This window comes from Canis aureus, chromosome 14 (genome assembly GCF_053574225.1).
Source record: "Canis aureus isolate CA01 chromosome 14, VMU_Caureus_v.1.0, whole genome shotgun sequence".
NCBI lineage: Eukaryota > Metazoa > Chordata > Mammalia > Carnivora > Canidae > Canis > Canis aureus.
In genome coordinates this window covers 32318421-32333998 of record NC_135624.1, presented here as the reverse complement: position 1 = coordinate 32333998, position 15578 = coordinate 32318421, and the positions used below count along the sequence as shown (strand labels likewise).

At 40.5% G+C, this 15578-nt stretch overlaps 1 protein-coding gene across 12 annotated transcripts in view; it reads left to right on the top strand.

Annotated features, from left to right (window-relative positions):
• The window catches only part of TMEM71 (transmembrane protein 71), a 43650-nt gene that overhangs the window by 6726 nt on the left and 21346 nt on the right, over window positions 1-15578 (top strand). For 2 of the 12 annotated variants that reach the window (XM_077847300.1, XM_077847299.1), the window contains exons 2-5: window positions 7471-7552; window positions 8777-8837; window positions 10607-10816; window positions 12533-12705. In XM_077847300.1, coding sequence (XP_077703426.1) covers window positions 7507-7552; window positions 8777-8837; window positions 10607-10816; window positions 12533-12705 — 490 coding nt within the window. In that variant the 5' untranslated portion in view covers window positions 7471-7506. The other 10 variants (XM_077847304.1, XM_077847303.1, XR_013351861.1 and 7 more) reach the window with 9 other exon arrangements.

Genomic DNA, 15578 nt, shown 5'->3' with positions numbered 1-15578 from the left:
GTAACTCCAAATTACAACTCACAGCCATGCAACACAGCTAAGAACATTTTTCCTGGTTTGCAAAACTAGAAAAGCAAGCCAATTAAGAGGCAAATGTACTGAGAGATTGACATCACATTCCTGTTCCTGATTCCTTAGGTGTCTACTTTCAGAGGCGGTCTCAACACCATAGAAACACGTTCTGGGGATTGCAGCGTGTTAAGCGACCTACTCTTGGTTTCAGTTCAGGTCATGATCTCAGAGTCCTGAGATTGAGCCCCGTGTAGGGCTCCACACTCAGTGCAGAGTCAGCTTGAGATTCTTTTCCCTCCTTCTTCCTCCCCCTCTGCTCCTCACCCTGTACTCTCTCTTTCTTGCTCTCTCTCTTTCTCGCTCAAATAAATAGATAGATAAATAAATAAAATATTTTTTTTAAAAAACTGGGGGAAGAGAGGGTGAGCAACACAACCTAGCATGTATACAGATTAATAGTAACCAAGTAGTGAACACTTTTATCCTCTTCTTGATCATTATTTTCCTTTAGAATGGAGCTGGCCACAATTTGATGGCATCCTTAGGGCAGACAGCCTGCATGCATTCTTTCATCATTCATTGGCTTGTTTAATCTCTCAACAAACTTTTATTGAAATTGTACCAAGTCTGAGAAACTGGGCAATGCAGCCTGAGAGAATGTAAAGAAAAATAAAACTAAATATCCAATTCTAAGTTGACTCACAGTGACGGGGAGATGGATATGGAAACAACCAAGTACAATAATGACATTGATATTCGATTAGATACTAATCCATTTGAAGCACATATATTCCTGTGCTTACTCTGACTCAGCAAATCAAGGAGGACTGCATAGAGGAAGCGGCATTTGAAAAATGCTTTGAGGATAACTAAGCTTCAAATAAGGGTTCTATGCAGATTCTAAAATTATTATTGCCCTATCGCTCTTTATTGTTTTGATTCAAGCTGTGGCACCTAAAAAATATCATTCTACTTCCATTTCCTCCCCACAAGCATTTATTGAACACCTGCAATATGCCAAGTACCATGCTAGGCTCAAGGAGCATAGTGATAAATAAGCTAAATGCCTGATCTTGAGGCATTTAACAGGGCAGTCAAGTAGACCAAACAGGTGCTTTTGGTAAACATTAAGTGTCAGGATGCAGGAATGTGCAAGGTCAGAATCTGTGCTCTAACTAGTCACTTGCAACTGACCTAAGTGTCTGTTCTCTTGATCGGGACCAGAACACAATACCAACATCTCCAAAGCAACTGCCTGACATTCAGATGAAAAAGTGACTCTCTGGGGGAGGAAAGAAGGGTGGGTAAGGGCAGAGAACTTGTCTTCACAAGCATTGCCACAGTTCATTGTTTTGCCTCAGTAAAAATATTGCAGCAACACAACTTTGTGGTCAGGTATTGGATTACTTCCTCTTTTGTGTTTTTGCAAAACATTCAACAGAGCCAGTTTCACCAGGAAAAGGATAAACACAATTTAATTTTCTTTCTTTTCTTTTCCTTAAAAAAAAAAAACTCTGAAGAACATAGATTATACATTTAAAGGAAATCAATGCATTAACTTATTTCTTGCTATTTTTTAAAATAGCAACTTCAAATAATGAAGAGATAGGGGTTTGGAATAAGACCAGGAGTTGTAAGTTAAACCTGACACTAGTACCAGAATATTTGGGAACTAGACACCTCTCTGATTCTCCTTTCCTCACACAGTAATGGGAATATGAAATCTACTTCCCAGGGTTGTCAGGAGGATTAAACTCAATAGAACAAATCTTCTATGTTTTGCCAATTATCATTGAGATACCAATATCAGGTGTTTCCTGATGTTTCTTTGTCACCAGTCACAGGGACACACATTTCTTGTCATTGTAGTCTCTGAGGATGGTCTCAGTTTCACTCACTGTAATTCCATGAAAACACACATCTGAGGATTTACTTTGCATCAAAGCTGCGTTTGCTGCTGGGGATTTTAGAGATGACTAGAACACTGTTCTTGCCACCAAGAATGCAAGCTCCTACTTAAACTTTATTGATAGGGTTTTCATGAGCTAATCGGTCTCTCTCCATCCCGCTCCTCTGCCTGACCCCCCCCCCCATGTCTCCATCTATCTCTCACCATGTCAATCTCCTAAAAAAAAAATTATCCCCACTGTCATTCAAAGATGAACCCTGAGCAAACAATAAGGACATATCTAGAGCATTTTTGAGACAGGAATTCTAGCCGCAAGAAACCTTATATAAATCCTAAAAAAGAAAAACACCACACATTACTGAATTCATTTATGAGTTCTAACAGTTTTTTTAAAGAGTCTTTAGAGTTTTCTATATATAAGATCATGTCATCTGCAAATGGATAATTTTACTTCTTCCTTTCTGATTTGAATACCTTTTATTTATTTGTCTTGCCTAGTTGCTCTGGGAAAGACTTCCAGTGTTGAGAGTGGGCTTAAATTTACTGCTCACCCTTTCCCCTTCTACATACATAATCTCCCTTAAGAGTTGAGGGTCGGACATTCCATGGGATGGAATTTTTCAAAACCCTGATTTTGGGGCACCTGGGTGGCTCAGTCAGTTAAGTGTCTGCCTTCAGCTCAGGTCATGATCCTGGGGTCCTGGAATCAAGCCCCGCATCAGACTCCCTGCTCCAGGGGGAGGCTGCTTCTCCCCCTCCTCCTTGTTCGTGTGCTCTCTCATTACCTCTGTCTGTCTGTCTGTCTGTCTCTCAAATACATAAAATCTTTAAAAAAATAAAAATCTTCAACAACAACACTGATTTCGAGCATGCAGAATAAAGGTGCTGAAATCAGTTCTCTCTAGCTTCTAATTCAGTTATTCATTGATTCTACAGATATTAATGGATAACCTATTATATGGCGGGCAGCATTCTTGATACTAGGTCTACAGAAATGAAGAAAAATGACGAAACTCTCTGCCTCCGTAAAGCCTACAGTCTGGCTGAGGAATATATTTATCACTACAAAAAAAATAAATTTTGTGGTATGGTACATGGTGAAAAGTACTAGAGAGAAGAATACAGCAGGGGAAGAATAAGGGGAGTGTGGGGAGGGTGATTTAGTAAGGACCAAAGCAGTTGAGTCAAGAGCTAAGGGAGGTGAAGAAGAACAGTCTCTGACTACCAGGGGATATTCTGGGCAGGAAGAAGAGTGAGCAGAAAAAATCCTGGAGCAAGCACAAGTCTGGCATTTAAGGAACAGCAAGGAAACAAGTGGGTCTGAAGAGAGGGGAGCGAAGAGGAAGGTGCAGGGCTGGAATTCTGGCTCTGATGCTTGGTAGTGTCGGGAGAATTATGTAAACTCCCCAAACCTCCATCCTGCCTGTAGATAATAACTGTACTATTTCCTCGGGCTGCGTGAGGTTGAAACAAGATTATACATGCAGTGTTTCCATACTGGGCCTGGTGCACAAGGAATGATTGTTTTTGCTGACAGATTAAGAATCCAAGCTTAGAATCTTAGCTCTTCCAGCTCGCCATTGACTGGCTGTGTGATGTTAGACAAAGTATTGAGCTCTCTGTGCCTCAGTTTCCTCATCTGTAAAATGAGGATAATGACAGAGCCTCCTTCATGGAGTTGGTATGAGGATTAAATGTGCTAATATATGTAAAGACAGTAGAACAGTGCCTGGCAAATAGTGAGGGCTCCAGAAAGTTAGCAATGATTATGAACTTAATGAGGTCCTAATATGTTCCAGATCAGTAAAGGAATAGACCAAAAAGTAAAATCTGTTTGATGTCAGCCTTTCGGGAAAGGGGATTTATGGACATAGGCAGAGCACAACGTCTTAAAGAATCAGAAGGATTTTTTTTCCCTTCCCCTTCTAGAAAACATGAGCCAGGGCTGGAAGGAAGAAGACGAAAATAGAAAGAATAGAAGAAACAGGAAAAGGATGAGAAGGGGGAGATCTGTAGATTATAAGAGAGAGGGTACCAGATCCTAGAACAGCTGTAGATCAGACTGGCTATTGGGTAAATGTAGACAGATATGATCAGACACAGTCTGGAATAAATGCGCCTGCAGCAAGAGACTCTGACCAAATAGACTACAAGGACAAATGGCCCAGAAAGTAACATTTTTGAGGACTATGTATTAGTTATCTATTGTTGTGTAAAAAGTTACCCTAAGGGCCCCCTGGGTGGCTCAGCAGTTGGGCACCTGCCTTCAACTCAGGGCATGATCCTGGAGTCCCAGGATCCGGTCCCACATTGGGCTCCCTGCAGGGAGCCTGCTTCTCCCTCTGCCTCTGTCTCTGCCTCTCTCTGTGTCTCTCATGAATAAATAAATAAAATCTTTTAAAAAGTTGCCCTAAAACTTGGTGCCTTAAAACACGATTTATTATCACATAGTTTCTATGGGTCAGAAATATGGACAATGCTGAGCTGATGCCTCTGCTTGCAGGTGTTGGTAGGCTGCAATCAAAGTATTAGCTGGAGCTACAGTCATCTCAAGGCTCAACTGGGGAAAGATCCACTTGTAAGCTCACTCACGTGGCTGTTGGCTGGATTGATTCCCAGCTTCAGTCCTTCCCTGGCATTTGAGACAACTCCTTAGATTCTTGCCTTGTGTGCTTCTCCAACATGGTGGCTTGCTTCATCAAAGTGTATAAGCCTAGAAGGAAATAGAGAGGCCAACCAGACTTTTGTAACCTAATCGTGGAAGTGACAACCCACCACTTGTGTCTCATCTATGCAGGAGAAGCAAGTTATTTGCTTCTGCCCACATTGAAGGAGAGGGAATCACACAAGGATCTTTGAGGGCCATCTTTGCAAGCCGTCTACCACAGACTAGATGCACTATCAACAGCTTCTGCTGCTAGGAGCATGTTCTACAGAAGATGTTGCCTTTGGCATAACCTTAGGGAGGAAGGGAATCTCAAGAAAAAATAAGATGAACTTTTCTGCCAGGCTGACTGACTAGGGCTTCAGAAGAGAAGCTGATTTACAGAAAACAAGGTGCACATCTTGCACCTCTGAGCTGAGGATTCACTTATTTTTCATTTCTTTTATCTCATTTAATTTCCAAGGCATCCTGCAAAATGTATATTATTACTCACAATTGAAAGAATTGCAACTCAAAGAGGTTAAGCCACAAATCCAAGGTTGCACAGCTGGCAGGCAAAGTTTGAATCTCTGCCTGGTTCCAAAACCCACATTCTCTCCATACCCAACACACCTTAATGTTGCTAGAATGTGTTTTGTTTTGCTTTGTTTTACCATTTTCAACAGCAGAGATTTTTAGGAACCCCCTGACAGCGGGAAATTCTTTGAGGTCACCTAAAATATAAATATAAAATGCAAAATGCCACCCATAGGGTTCCCTGTAAAGCTCAACCTTTGGCGAATCAACATATTGCCACTACAGACATTTTCACAAAATCCAGTTCCTGGTATCAAATAGTATCCTGAACTTCATAGCATCAGTGTGTTATCGTCAATAAACTTAATTAATTTGGACAGAGCACAACTATGCACTGCTCATACAGAAAAAGGCCAGAGGATGATGAGCAAGAAGTGTGGCTTCTAGGGAAGTTCTGACGTTCTCACAGCAAGGGGTGGCGAGGTAACTCAGAAAGGCATCCCTCGAGTGACCATGATGTATCCAGCTGGCCTGATTTGTGGGCGGCACCTCCCCTGCTGCTGGTCCAGGAAACTATTTTCAGTCTTCACCATAACTCCTGGGCGTGAATGCCACTGATGAGAGCCCAACAGGAAGTGTGACCTCATCTTGCCTCTCAGTCTCTGGTTACGCAGGCTGTTTTTGAAAGAAAACAAGAACGGTTATAAAGCTGACTTTCTCGAGAACGACATGCCCTTTTATTCTAAGAAACAGCCAAAAGAACAAGAGGCCACTGAAGACCAAACTTCCCTGCAAACTCCTGCACACAGTGGCGTGTGCAGGCATCTGTTACTAGGAGGGAATGGGATTTCCCTTTATTACGAGACGTCTCTGCACCTGTTGACACTCTGACATTATTTTCAGCTGAAGGACCGCTAAGTCCAGGATCTCTCCACTGTCAACCAGAGGAAGCTTCGTACTTCAGTGATTCTTCTATTTATCAATAGGAAAAAGCAACTGGGAACTCCCTTTGGAAGGAGCATGTATGGACAGATTATTTTTGCAGAATGGATGTGTTACTTTGATGGAATTCTGGTAGACAGAATCTGTTTCTTGAAGATTTAGAGCTGTTACTGAAGGCTTTTGCAGTGCTACTAATATTCGATTAACTGTTAGTATACCGCCTGTAGCCTGAAACAAATATTTGTAAGATAGAGCAGTAAAACTTTGCTTTCTGCCACAGGATGTGTTGCTTTAAATTGAAACTTAATGCTTGGGGAAAGCTAACATGGTATAATTTGTGCTGCACACCTCGGATGATATTGATCAAAAATCTAAAGGACAGTGGCAAACTATTATGTTATGGTGCAAACCATCTTATTTTATATTCTAAACGAAAACCTATGAATGTGTGCCTTGATTTAAAGATCTTCTGGGGAATGACCAGCATGTTCTCCTGACTTCTCGGAAGGTCTCTATAAGCTAAGATGTATATTTCCTAGAAGGTGTTGCATCTAATTTATTGAATCCATTTTGGAGCTGTAAGATTATCCTGGTTTGACTTAATGTATGACAGCTACAAAAACAGTCCATTACTAGTTATCACATTTTGAAAATGTGGATAGAGGTGGTGAACCAGAAAAGAATTTAGTCCTACCTTGCAAGGCTATTAGGGTAGCGATGTGTCAAAAGTGTCATAGTCTGCAGCAGGTAGCTCTATGTGGTGAGTGGTGGATGAGCAAAGTCTACATAATTTATACACTTGGATGTATTTTTAATTTGTAATTGAGAAAGTAAATTTATATGTTGATGAGAACTGCGTTTTGAAATCTGCCTGATGGTAGCCTATTTTTAGTGCAACGCTGCTTGTGCTGTTGGGAATGTCCAGGCTCTAAAGACCGCCAGCCCTCGCTATGGGAACCTGTCAATGGTTCGAGGTGTCACACAAAAGACAGACACCAATCCCCAAGCGTGGCTTGAAGCTTGATAATGGTGGCAATGTGTATGGGATGATGAAACTACAAATATACATATTTAGAGAGCTCTATAACCCAATCTTTTTTCTGATTTCTCAAACGAATAACTCACTTGTATTATTTATTTTGGTGACAAATCAACCACGCAAATCTAGCTTTCCCAAATAAAATGCTGTTCTTATTTACAGAATGAAATTATTTGGATACACTCAGCCACATAATGGGAAATAATTCAAAATCGTAGATGCAGACACAACCTCAGTGGTCACTCTTTCCAGTCTCCTCTTTCAGTCCTGAATCTCTGTGTCATTCAGTAAACAAGTCTGACTGGTGCAATTAGTAGATGCCATCTGTTTTGGCATCATTTTTCTATTTTTAATATATAATCCACCTTTTTTTCATGTCTTTTTCAGAAAATCTGTGAAGTTTGAACAAGCAGCCTTCCCAAGATGTACCGAATATCTCAACTGATGTCAACACCAGTAGCAAGTAAATGTGGGAGAACTGCTATGCGCAATTATCTTTTGAACGATTAGACTTCTTTTAGCAATTTCCTTGCTTTGATTTTGCTGATACTCATACCATTAACCATCTGTCAGTAGCTTGTGCTTCTTAAGTGCCAGTGTTCACTTTGGCAATGATTTTGACTTCATTTCTTTCCTTGAGAGAAATGTGGTATTTGTCTTTTTAGTAGAAAAAAATCACTGGTTTTTTAGATGCCTGTGCATAAATGTGAAAGGAGATTGTTTATCAGCTACTATTAAGATGCAAAACTGTCTATAAAAAAATACTGAATGATTTTGATAGCTACTTGCAGGAAGTAAGGGCGTTGTTAAAACGGTAGTGGTTTCAAGTTTCTTCCTTCCTCTTGTCATTTTCTCCCCAAACCCTGCTTGTAACCAGCACCCCCCCACACACACACACCTACAATTTACTCCTTACTAATCAACCAGCCTGATCTGAAAGTCTAAAGTTTGTCTTTGATATTAATCGTCTGCAATAAGAATCAACTTTCACTGAGCCTCTTTCACTGAGTAAGTGTTTACACATTACTGTATAAAATCCTGCTTTAGAGTTTAGAATATTAATTAACTGCACTTTCCCCAACTGAAATCTGTTGCTATGCCTTGGTTAAAGTGGAATGAATGAACGGATGATTTTTTTAATTAAGAATATTCACAGGCTTCATATGTTGGAAAATCATTTCTATAAAACAAAACAAAACTTCATATTTTTTTCTTCCACTAACGTCTTCTGCTCATTATTTTACAATAGAAGTGTTTTACAATGCCCTAATGAGAGAGAGTCTAGGCAGATGATTGAATTCCTCAAATTACTGAGTAAGTTAAAATAACTAGCACATCGGGTCATTGATTTTGGTTTTCTACAGCTTCACACAAGATGCTTTCTTCCTCCTTTTCATGATGAATCAGTTTGATGCTAATGGTTTATTATTACCTCATCCTCCACTAAGAAACCTCTAAAGAAATGTTGAGTGAGTGAAAAAACAGAAGATAGAAGCCCTTAGATTATTTCTGGCTCCCCCATAAAGGCCTGATGACAAATTGTGTCAGTCCTGATTCACTGGACGGCTGCACCCGTTGGAATCTCTGCTGAGTCTGGAGCTATGCAGACCTTCTTTGACGCCCCCGTTATTTGCAGTCATGCATGTTAGGCAGGTGGGATAAATTTGTCCTTCTCTCCTGTTTGCTGATGCAGGTTCTTCTGGCTCTGAGGGAGGATATACTGGAAAGCCGTCTCCCACATGTGTTTTCCCAAGGTATTCCATGGGGCTTTTCTCAAGACAAATCACTCATGTTCTCTTCCTGTGTGTCTTACTCTGTTGCATTCCTGGTTTAAAAATATTTGTTATAGCTCTCATGTAGTTTTGGTATGGGCATAAATCTTCAGTCCCATGCACCTACAAAATGAAAACTTGCCTACCCTAATTACGGAATTGGAGGGGGTGGCTATAAGTGTGGGAGCAAATGTGAATTGTTTGGGGAGTGAAGAAGCTGCTGAATGCTGATGAATAGCTACGTTTGCTTAAACTGATGTTCTCCTAAATATGCTTTACGATCTCACTTTTTAAGAGCAACAAGTTTCTACACCAATGCACAAGCTGGCCGAATGCTGTGTCCACAAAAGTGTGTAGAGTCTACTATTTTGTTCAGGTTCTACAATGAAATCTCTCTTTTCCTTCCTTCCTTTTTGCCTCTGTCTCTTCTCTTCATTTTTTATTCCTTATGCAGATCTCATTGATGTTTTCTGTAGCATTTTGTGAAATGTGCCAATGGTATAAAGGAATCCTGCATTGGTGTAGAATTTGCATACAAATTCTAGGCTTCTTGCTACTGTCAAATGAATCTACCAAGGATGAACAAGAAGGTCATGGAAATGAGCACATGCTTTATAGTCAGATAGATCAGGGTTCAAATCCTAGCTCTGTCACTCACCAGCTATCACAAAATGTCCAAGTTATTTGTCCTTCAGCATCTCGGGTTTTTTCTTTTCCTACGGTACAATGAAGATTCCAATACTTAGCTTTTGGGGAGGTTTGTGAAGAGTAGATAAAGCATGAAGTATGAGCCAGGCCCCTCATATGTTTTCAATAAATATTATCCATTTAAAACTGTATTTTACTAATGTTAGTGCATGTGTTAATTGCAGACAGGTTTCTACATTTAAAACTTTATCAGAGGGTGTCTGGGTGGCTCAGTCGGTTAAGTGTCTGCCTTTGGCCCTAGTTATGATCCCAGGCTCCCTACTCAGTGGGGAGTCTGCTTCTCCCTCTCCCTCTGACTCTCCCCCACCCCCATTCGTGCTCTCTCTCTCACTCTCTATCTCAAATAAATACATAAATCTTTTAAAAAAATTAAATAAAACTTTTTCAGAAATTCAGAGAGCATGCAACATGAGGTGGCCCTTCAATCACACAGATATATGATTGTTTCTCAAACCTAAGACACGTGGAGATTTAGCCAACTAAATAAGAGATTTCCCTGGATACCAAATCACAAACTGTATGATCGTTTGTGCAGCTGACCTAGAGGGAAGTTGGCAAAAGTCAAAAAGATCTCTTTGATTGTGTGCTCACCCTATAATTCATCTGTGTCTGGTGGCCACAGAGCTGTAATTTATCAATCGCAGGGAAAGAGTAAGGATATGGCAATTGGAGGACTATTCAAAGAAAGGGAGTGGAGACTCTTAAGCTTCCAACACCCCAGATAGGCTGTTTTGTAATTTATCCATCCAAGAAAATGGATTAATGTCAAGGGTGTAGTTGCCTCATATGGCAAAAAGACTGATTAGCCATAATGTTTTCATCAACATGTTTAAAACAGAAAGAAGCACTATATGCCCTGTCTTTCAATGTTCTCATTACTGAGGAGATGAAGTCCAGATTGAGAGTGACATTTTTAGGGCAGCAGAAGTAACTGGTAGCCATGAAGACAAAGAGGTATTTTCCTTCATGGTGGCTAGAAATGTGTTTTTTGTGGGACTGGATGCAGTGGAGAGAGATGCAAAGGACTTTCCTTCTCCCTTTAGTTTTGCCTGTGATTTCCTGGATGGTGACACTTCCTTCAAATGCTGCTCCATAGATCTGACGGGCTCCCACTCTGCCTGTCGCCGGAGTCCCAGACTCCTCTCCAATGGCTACTACACTTGGACAGCAGACAGTTTCCTCTGTGACAAAGATGGCAACATAACTCTGAGTCCACCCCAGACCAGTGTTCTTTACAAGGAGAATTTAGTTAGGTAAGTCAAGCATATTGTGTAAAATAATCTGAAGTCCAATCCATCCACTAATTGTTCATTCATTCATTTGTTCATTCAGCGATGATTTACAAGAGCCCATTACTGCTCCAGACTGTGGAAGCTCAGAAACTAATATGGGGGCATGGACAGCTGACATAAAAACAAACAAACGTGATGAAGTGATATGGGTGTTGGGGTAGAGGTCTGAACAGAATGCAGTGGAGGAGAAGAGGAAGGGAAACCTGTTTCACTTGGAGAAATAGGTTAAAACAAGATTCCTAGAGATAATGAAGATTGATTTGAGTCTTGACAGATGTACGATGTTAGCCAAAATAAAAGTAGCACTGGAGACTTCCAGAGAGGGAACAGGCATGGAGTTCTGGGAGACCCAGTATAATTTGGGAAATGGCAGGTGTTTTGGCAGAGATACAGCTCAGGGTGGAAGGGACATGAGAGAAGACTGAGCAGACAGACACAGGGGCTGAATGGAGAAAGAAGCTCCAAATCCAGCTGAGGGCATTGGTTTTTGTTCTGCAGGTAGAGAGGAGCCATTGACAAAGGAACAGATTTTTCCTTAGCATGTTAACCCTGACTACAATGTAGAGGGTGAATTACTGGGAGTGTGGATGGTTGTGTAGTCCAAATCTTTCAGAAATGCCAACCAAATTATGTCACCACCATACCCCTCCCTTGACATACCCAGTGGTTTCCCCTCACTCTAATATCAAATTCCAACTCTTGAGGTCCCTGGGTGGTGCAGCGGTTTAGTGCCTGCCTTTGGCCCAGGGCGCAATCCTGGAGACCCAGGATCGAATCCCACGTCGGGCTCCCTGCATGGAGCCTGCTTCTCCCTCTGCCTGTGTCTCTGCCTCTCTCTCTCTCTGTGACTATCATGAATAAATAAATAAAATCTTAAAAAAAATTCCAACTCTTCACATAACACTTGGGATTCTCCGTTATTGTAATATTCAAGATTCTTCATTCCCTGCCTTAATTTTACCTCTCTCCAGCCTCATTTCCTAGCATGACCCAATATGAGGCATATTTGTTCTTCAATGAATAGGTCAGATCATCCTATGCAGCTCAATGGTCTCCTACTCCTAGAAGGCTCCCTTGACTCTCGATCAGCAATACCCTTCCTGATGCTTACAGAGCAGCTTACAGAGCAGCTTATGTCCCAGACATAGCACGGTAATGCAGAGCAGAGACTATGGAACCAGCTCACCTGGGTTTACCTCCCAGTTATAACACTTACTAAAGGTATATTCCCAGCCAAGTTACCTAACCTTTTGTGCCTCAGTTTCCTGATCTGAAAAAATGGGGTCACAATAGTACTTTCCTCTCAGGGCTGTTCTAAGAATAATGTGGTTACTATATGTAAACCATGTAGAAAGACATCTGGCGTGGGATAAGCGCTATACAGGCATTAGCTTAATCTGCATTATTCTTGTCTTCCTCCTGTACTGGATTGTGAACATTTTTTTACCCAAGTTTTTATCTTATATATCAGTATTTTGGTATTGATCCAGGCACCTGGCACACACAGAATTTAAGAAACTTCTGTGGGATTAACAGAGGGAACAAATGAAATGAGCTTTGCAGATCTGAGTTATAGAGATGTGTTCTATGTGTCAAATCACTTTCACTAAATTCTTGGTTTTGAACCAGAGGTGGCTGCTATTCATTATGCATCATGTTACCTTCATTCTTCTCCAGAATATTTAGAAAGAAAAGGAGAATCCGCCGTTCCTTTTCTAATCTCTTCAGCCTCAGTGCCTCTAAATCCTGGCTGCATGGAAACATCTTTGGTGATGTTGACTCTCCCCTAAGTGAGGACACCTGGTTGGAGGGGGTCAGGAGGCTGGATGCACACCATTGCAGTGAGATCGGTGAGTTTGAATCTCCTTATCATTTGCAGTAGCAGAAATATCATGGGCAGTAGCAACCATGTGGTCCTGGACCAATGTAAATTTCAGAGATGACCATCATTGCATAGAGAGGATGGGCCACATTTTTAAAAATTACCCAAAGTTCTATCCACACTACTTATATGATTTAAGTACATACATGTTCATATCACGTGTTATGAAAATAGTCTTATTTAAATGTGTAAGTTATTAAGATGATAATATCTGAAAAATATATTTGTACATCTTCAGTGTAGTTTCTCTATGTGGAATATGGATGGAGAACAGACACTGAAGTTGGGGTCCAGGTCCCCAGGTGGGCATACTGAGATAGTTACTTAACTTGGCTATGTCTCAATTTCCTTATTTTATTATAGTTTTTTTCAATTTCCTTATTTTAAAAACAAGATACATATACAGAGTTTAATATTATATATTCCTGTTGAAATATGTGCTATATGTATATATTAGACATACATGTATATCATATATATACATGCATACATATTAAATATTCATGATATTATTTAATACACATAATAAAATATTAATACATGTATATGTGTGTATAGATACACATATATATGTATATAAACACAATGATGTGAACTCAAAGTATATCTTAAAGATTAAATGGGACAATGAGTATCAAGCATAGTTCAATCCCTGGTACTCAATGATTTGTAGTTATAATTATTTTTATTACTAGAATGGAGACAATGGATATTTACTAGGCACCTACCATCTGCCAGGCAGTATGCAGGGTCTGGGGACACAAGAGTAAATACAAATAATATAACCTCAGACTCTATTTGCTGGGACAGGGGGGTGAGGTTCAGATCTCTGTCAAATAATTGCACAAACAAATATAAAATAATTATAGTAATGCCATGGAGAAAAAAATATATGATGTAATGGGTGATTTGACCCAATCAGAAACTCAGGAAAGCCATCTCTGTGAAAGTGGCATTTGAGCTAATTTCTAGATACTAGGAAGGGCTTCTCTGGGCAAAGGGGGGAAGGTAAGAGCATTCTAGACTCAAGAGACAAAATGGCTAGGTCTGAGGAGTCTGGGAAGTAGGTTTGCTGGATGAGGGAAGACTACACACATGATTTGGAGAATGTTGGATTTAAGTTCCTTTGGGACATAAGGAGCAAATTAACCTGAAGCTCCAAGGGGCAGTGTGTTAAAGATACACATCCATGAGTCGCCTAACCCTAGGTGGCCCCTGAAGCCATGGAGTGGATGAGAGAGATTAGGAAGAGGGTAGAGTTGGCAAAGAGGGAGTCTAGAATGGAATTTTTTGAATGGGTAAATAGAAAGGATTAGGCTGCAAAGGGGATTGAGAGGAGGCACACAAAACTAAGTGTTGTGAAATGAGAATCAAAGGAAAATAGTGCTTCGAGAGGGATGGGGTTGTCAACAGTGGCAGATCATGCCCAAAGGTTAAATGGAATGACAACTGGATTCATTGATCTGAAAGTTGTTGGTGGTAGAGTGACAGAGGCTGAAGAGAACCAGGAGAAGGGTGAAGAGTGTGGGAGGTAAGGAAATGGAGGCATGAGATATTAACACTTCAAGGTGTCTTTTGGGCAAAGGAGAAAGACTTGGTCACACACACACACACACACACACACATTTGACTCTGGTCACACTCATCCACTCTCGGTTTCCTGAATGGACCATGTTCTTCCACACTTCTGTAGTTTTGCTCCTATTGTTCACTCTGCTGGAATTCATTCATTCATTCATTCATTCACTGGTAAGATTTTATTGAGGGTCAGCTACATACCAGGCACAATTTTACACATGGGGACATAGTGGTGACCAAACTCGTTCAAATGAAATTTGCATCCCTGTAAGAGAAGACAGGCAATAAATAAATTACAGAGAATGTTATAAGTGGTAAATGGTATGGAAAACAAAAAAAGAAGAGATGGGAATTGCAGGTTTAAGTAGGGTGATTAAGATGGCCTCATGAGAATGACTTCTGAGCATTGACTGAAAAGTGGGAGTGAAGCATTGAGAAGAGGAACAATCCAGGCAAAGGAAATGTGAATGCAAAGGTTCTGGACTAGGAGCATCCCAGGGCTGAGTGTGAAAGGGGAGGAGAGAGGATAGGATCACAGAGGTATGTGACTGAGTGCTAGCAGGGAAGGACAGGGACCATGGAAAGCCATGTCAAACACCTTGCCTTCTCCTCTGAGTGAGAAGAGAACCTATTGGAGGATTTTGAGTAGAGGAATAGTATGATTCCATTTACACACTGACAAGATATCTCTGACTGCTGTGTTCAGATTAAATGTTAGTAGGTATTGGGGCAGATGCAAGGAAACCAGTTAAAGGGCTGTTGGAGTAACTCAGTGGGAAGATAATAGTGACTTGAACTAAGCAGGTAGAGATGAGAAGTAGTAGGATTCTGGATATATTTCAAAAATAGTGCCAACAGGAAAAAAAAAAAAAAGGCCAACAGGATTTGCTGATGTGGCCTGAGAGAGAGAAGTCATCCTTGTTTATTTATAAGCTAAGTACTTTACATTCTGTCCTATTACCTTGTTTATATACATTATCTTGTTTAAATATTCCAAAGCCTCCTAGGAAGTAGGTCATATGATCATAATTTTTATTATGGTGAAAGTGGGCTCAGGGTTAAGTGACTTGACCAAGTTCATTTAGTTTATAAACAGTAGAACTGGAATCCAATGTGGGTCTGTCTGGTTCAAAAGCCCAGTCTTTGTTCTAGTGCCAATAAGGATTTTGCTTTTCCTTCCAAGATGAAATCTAGGATATACCCCCAAAGCCCAGGCTCAAAGAGCAAGCAATAGGAATCATATAACGCTACAGTATAATAATT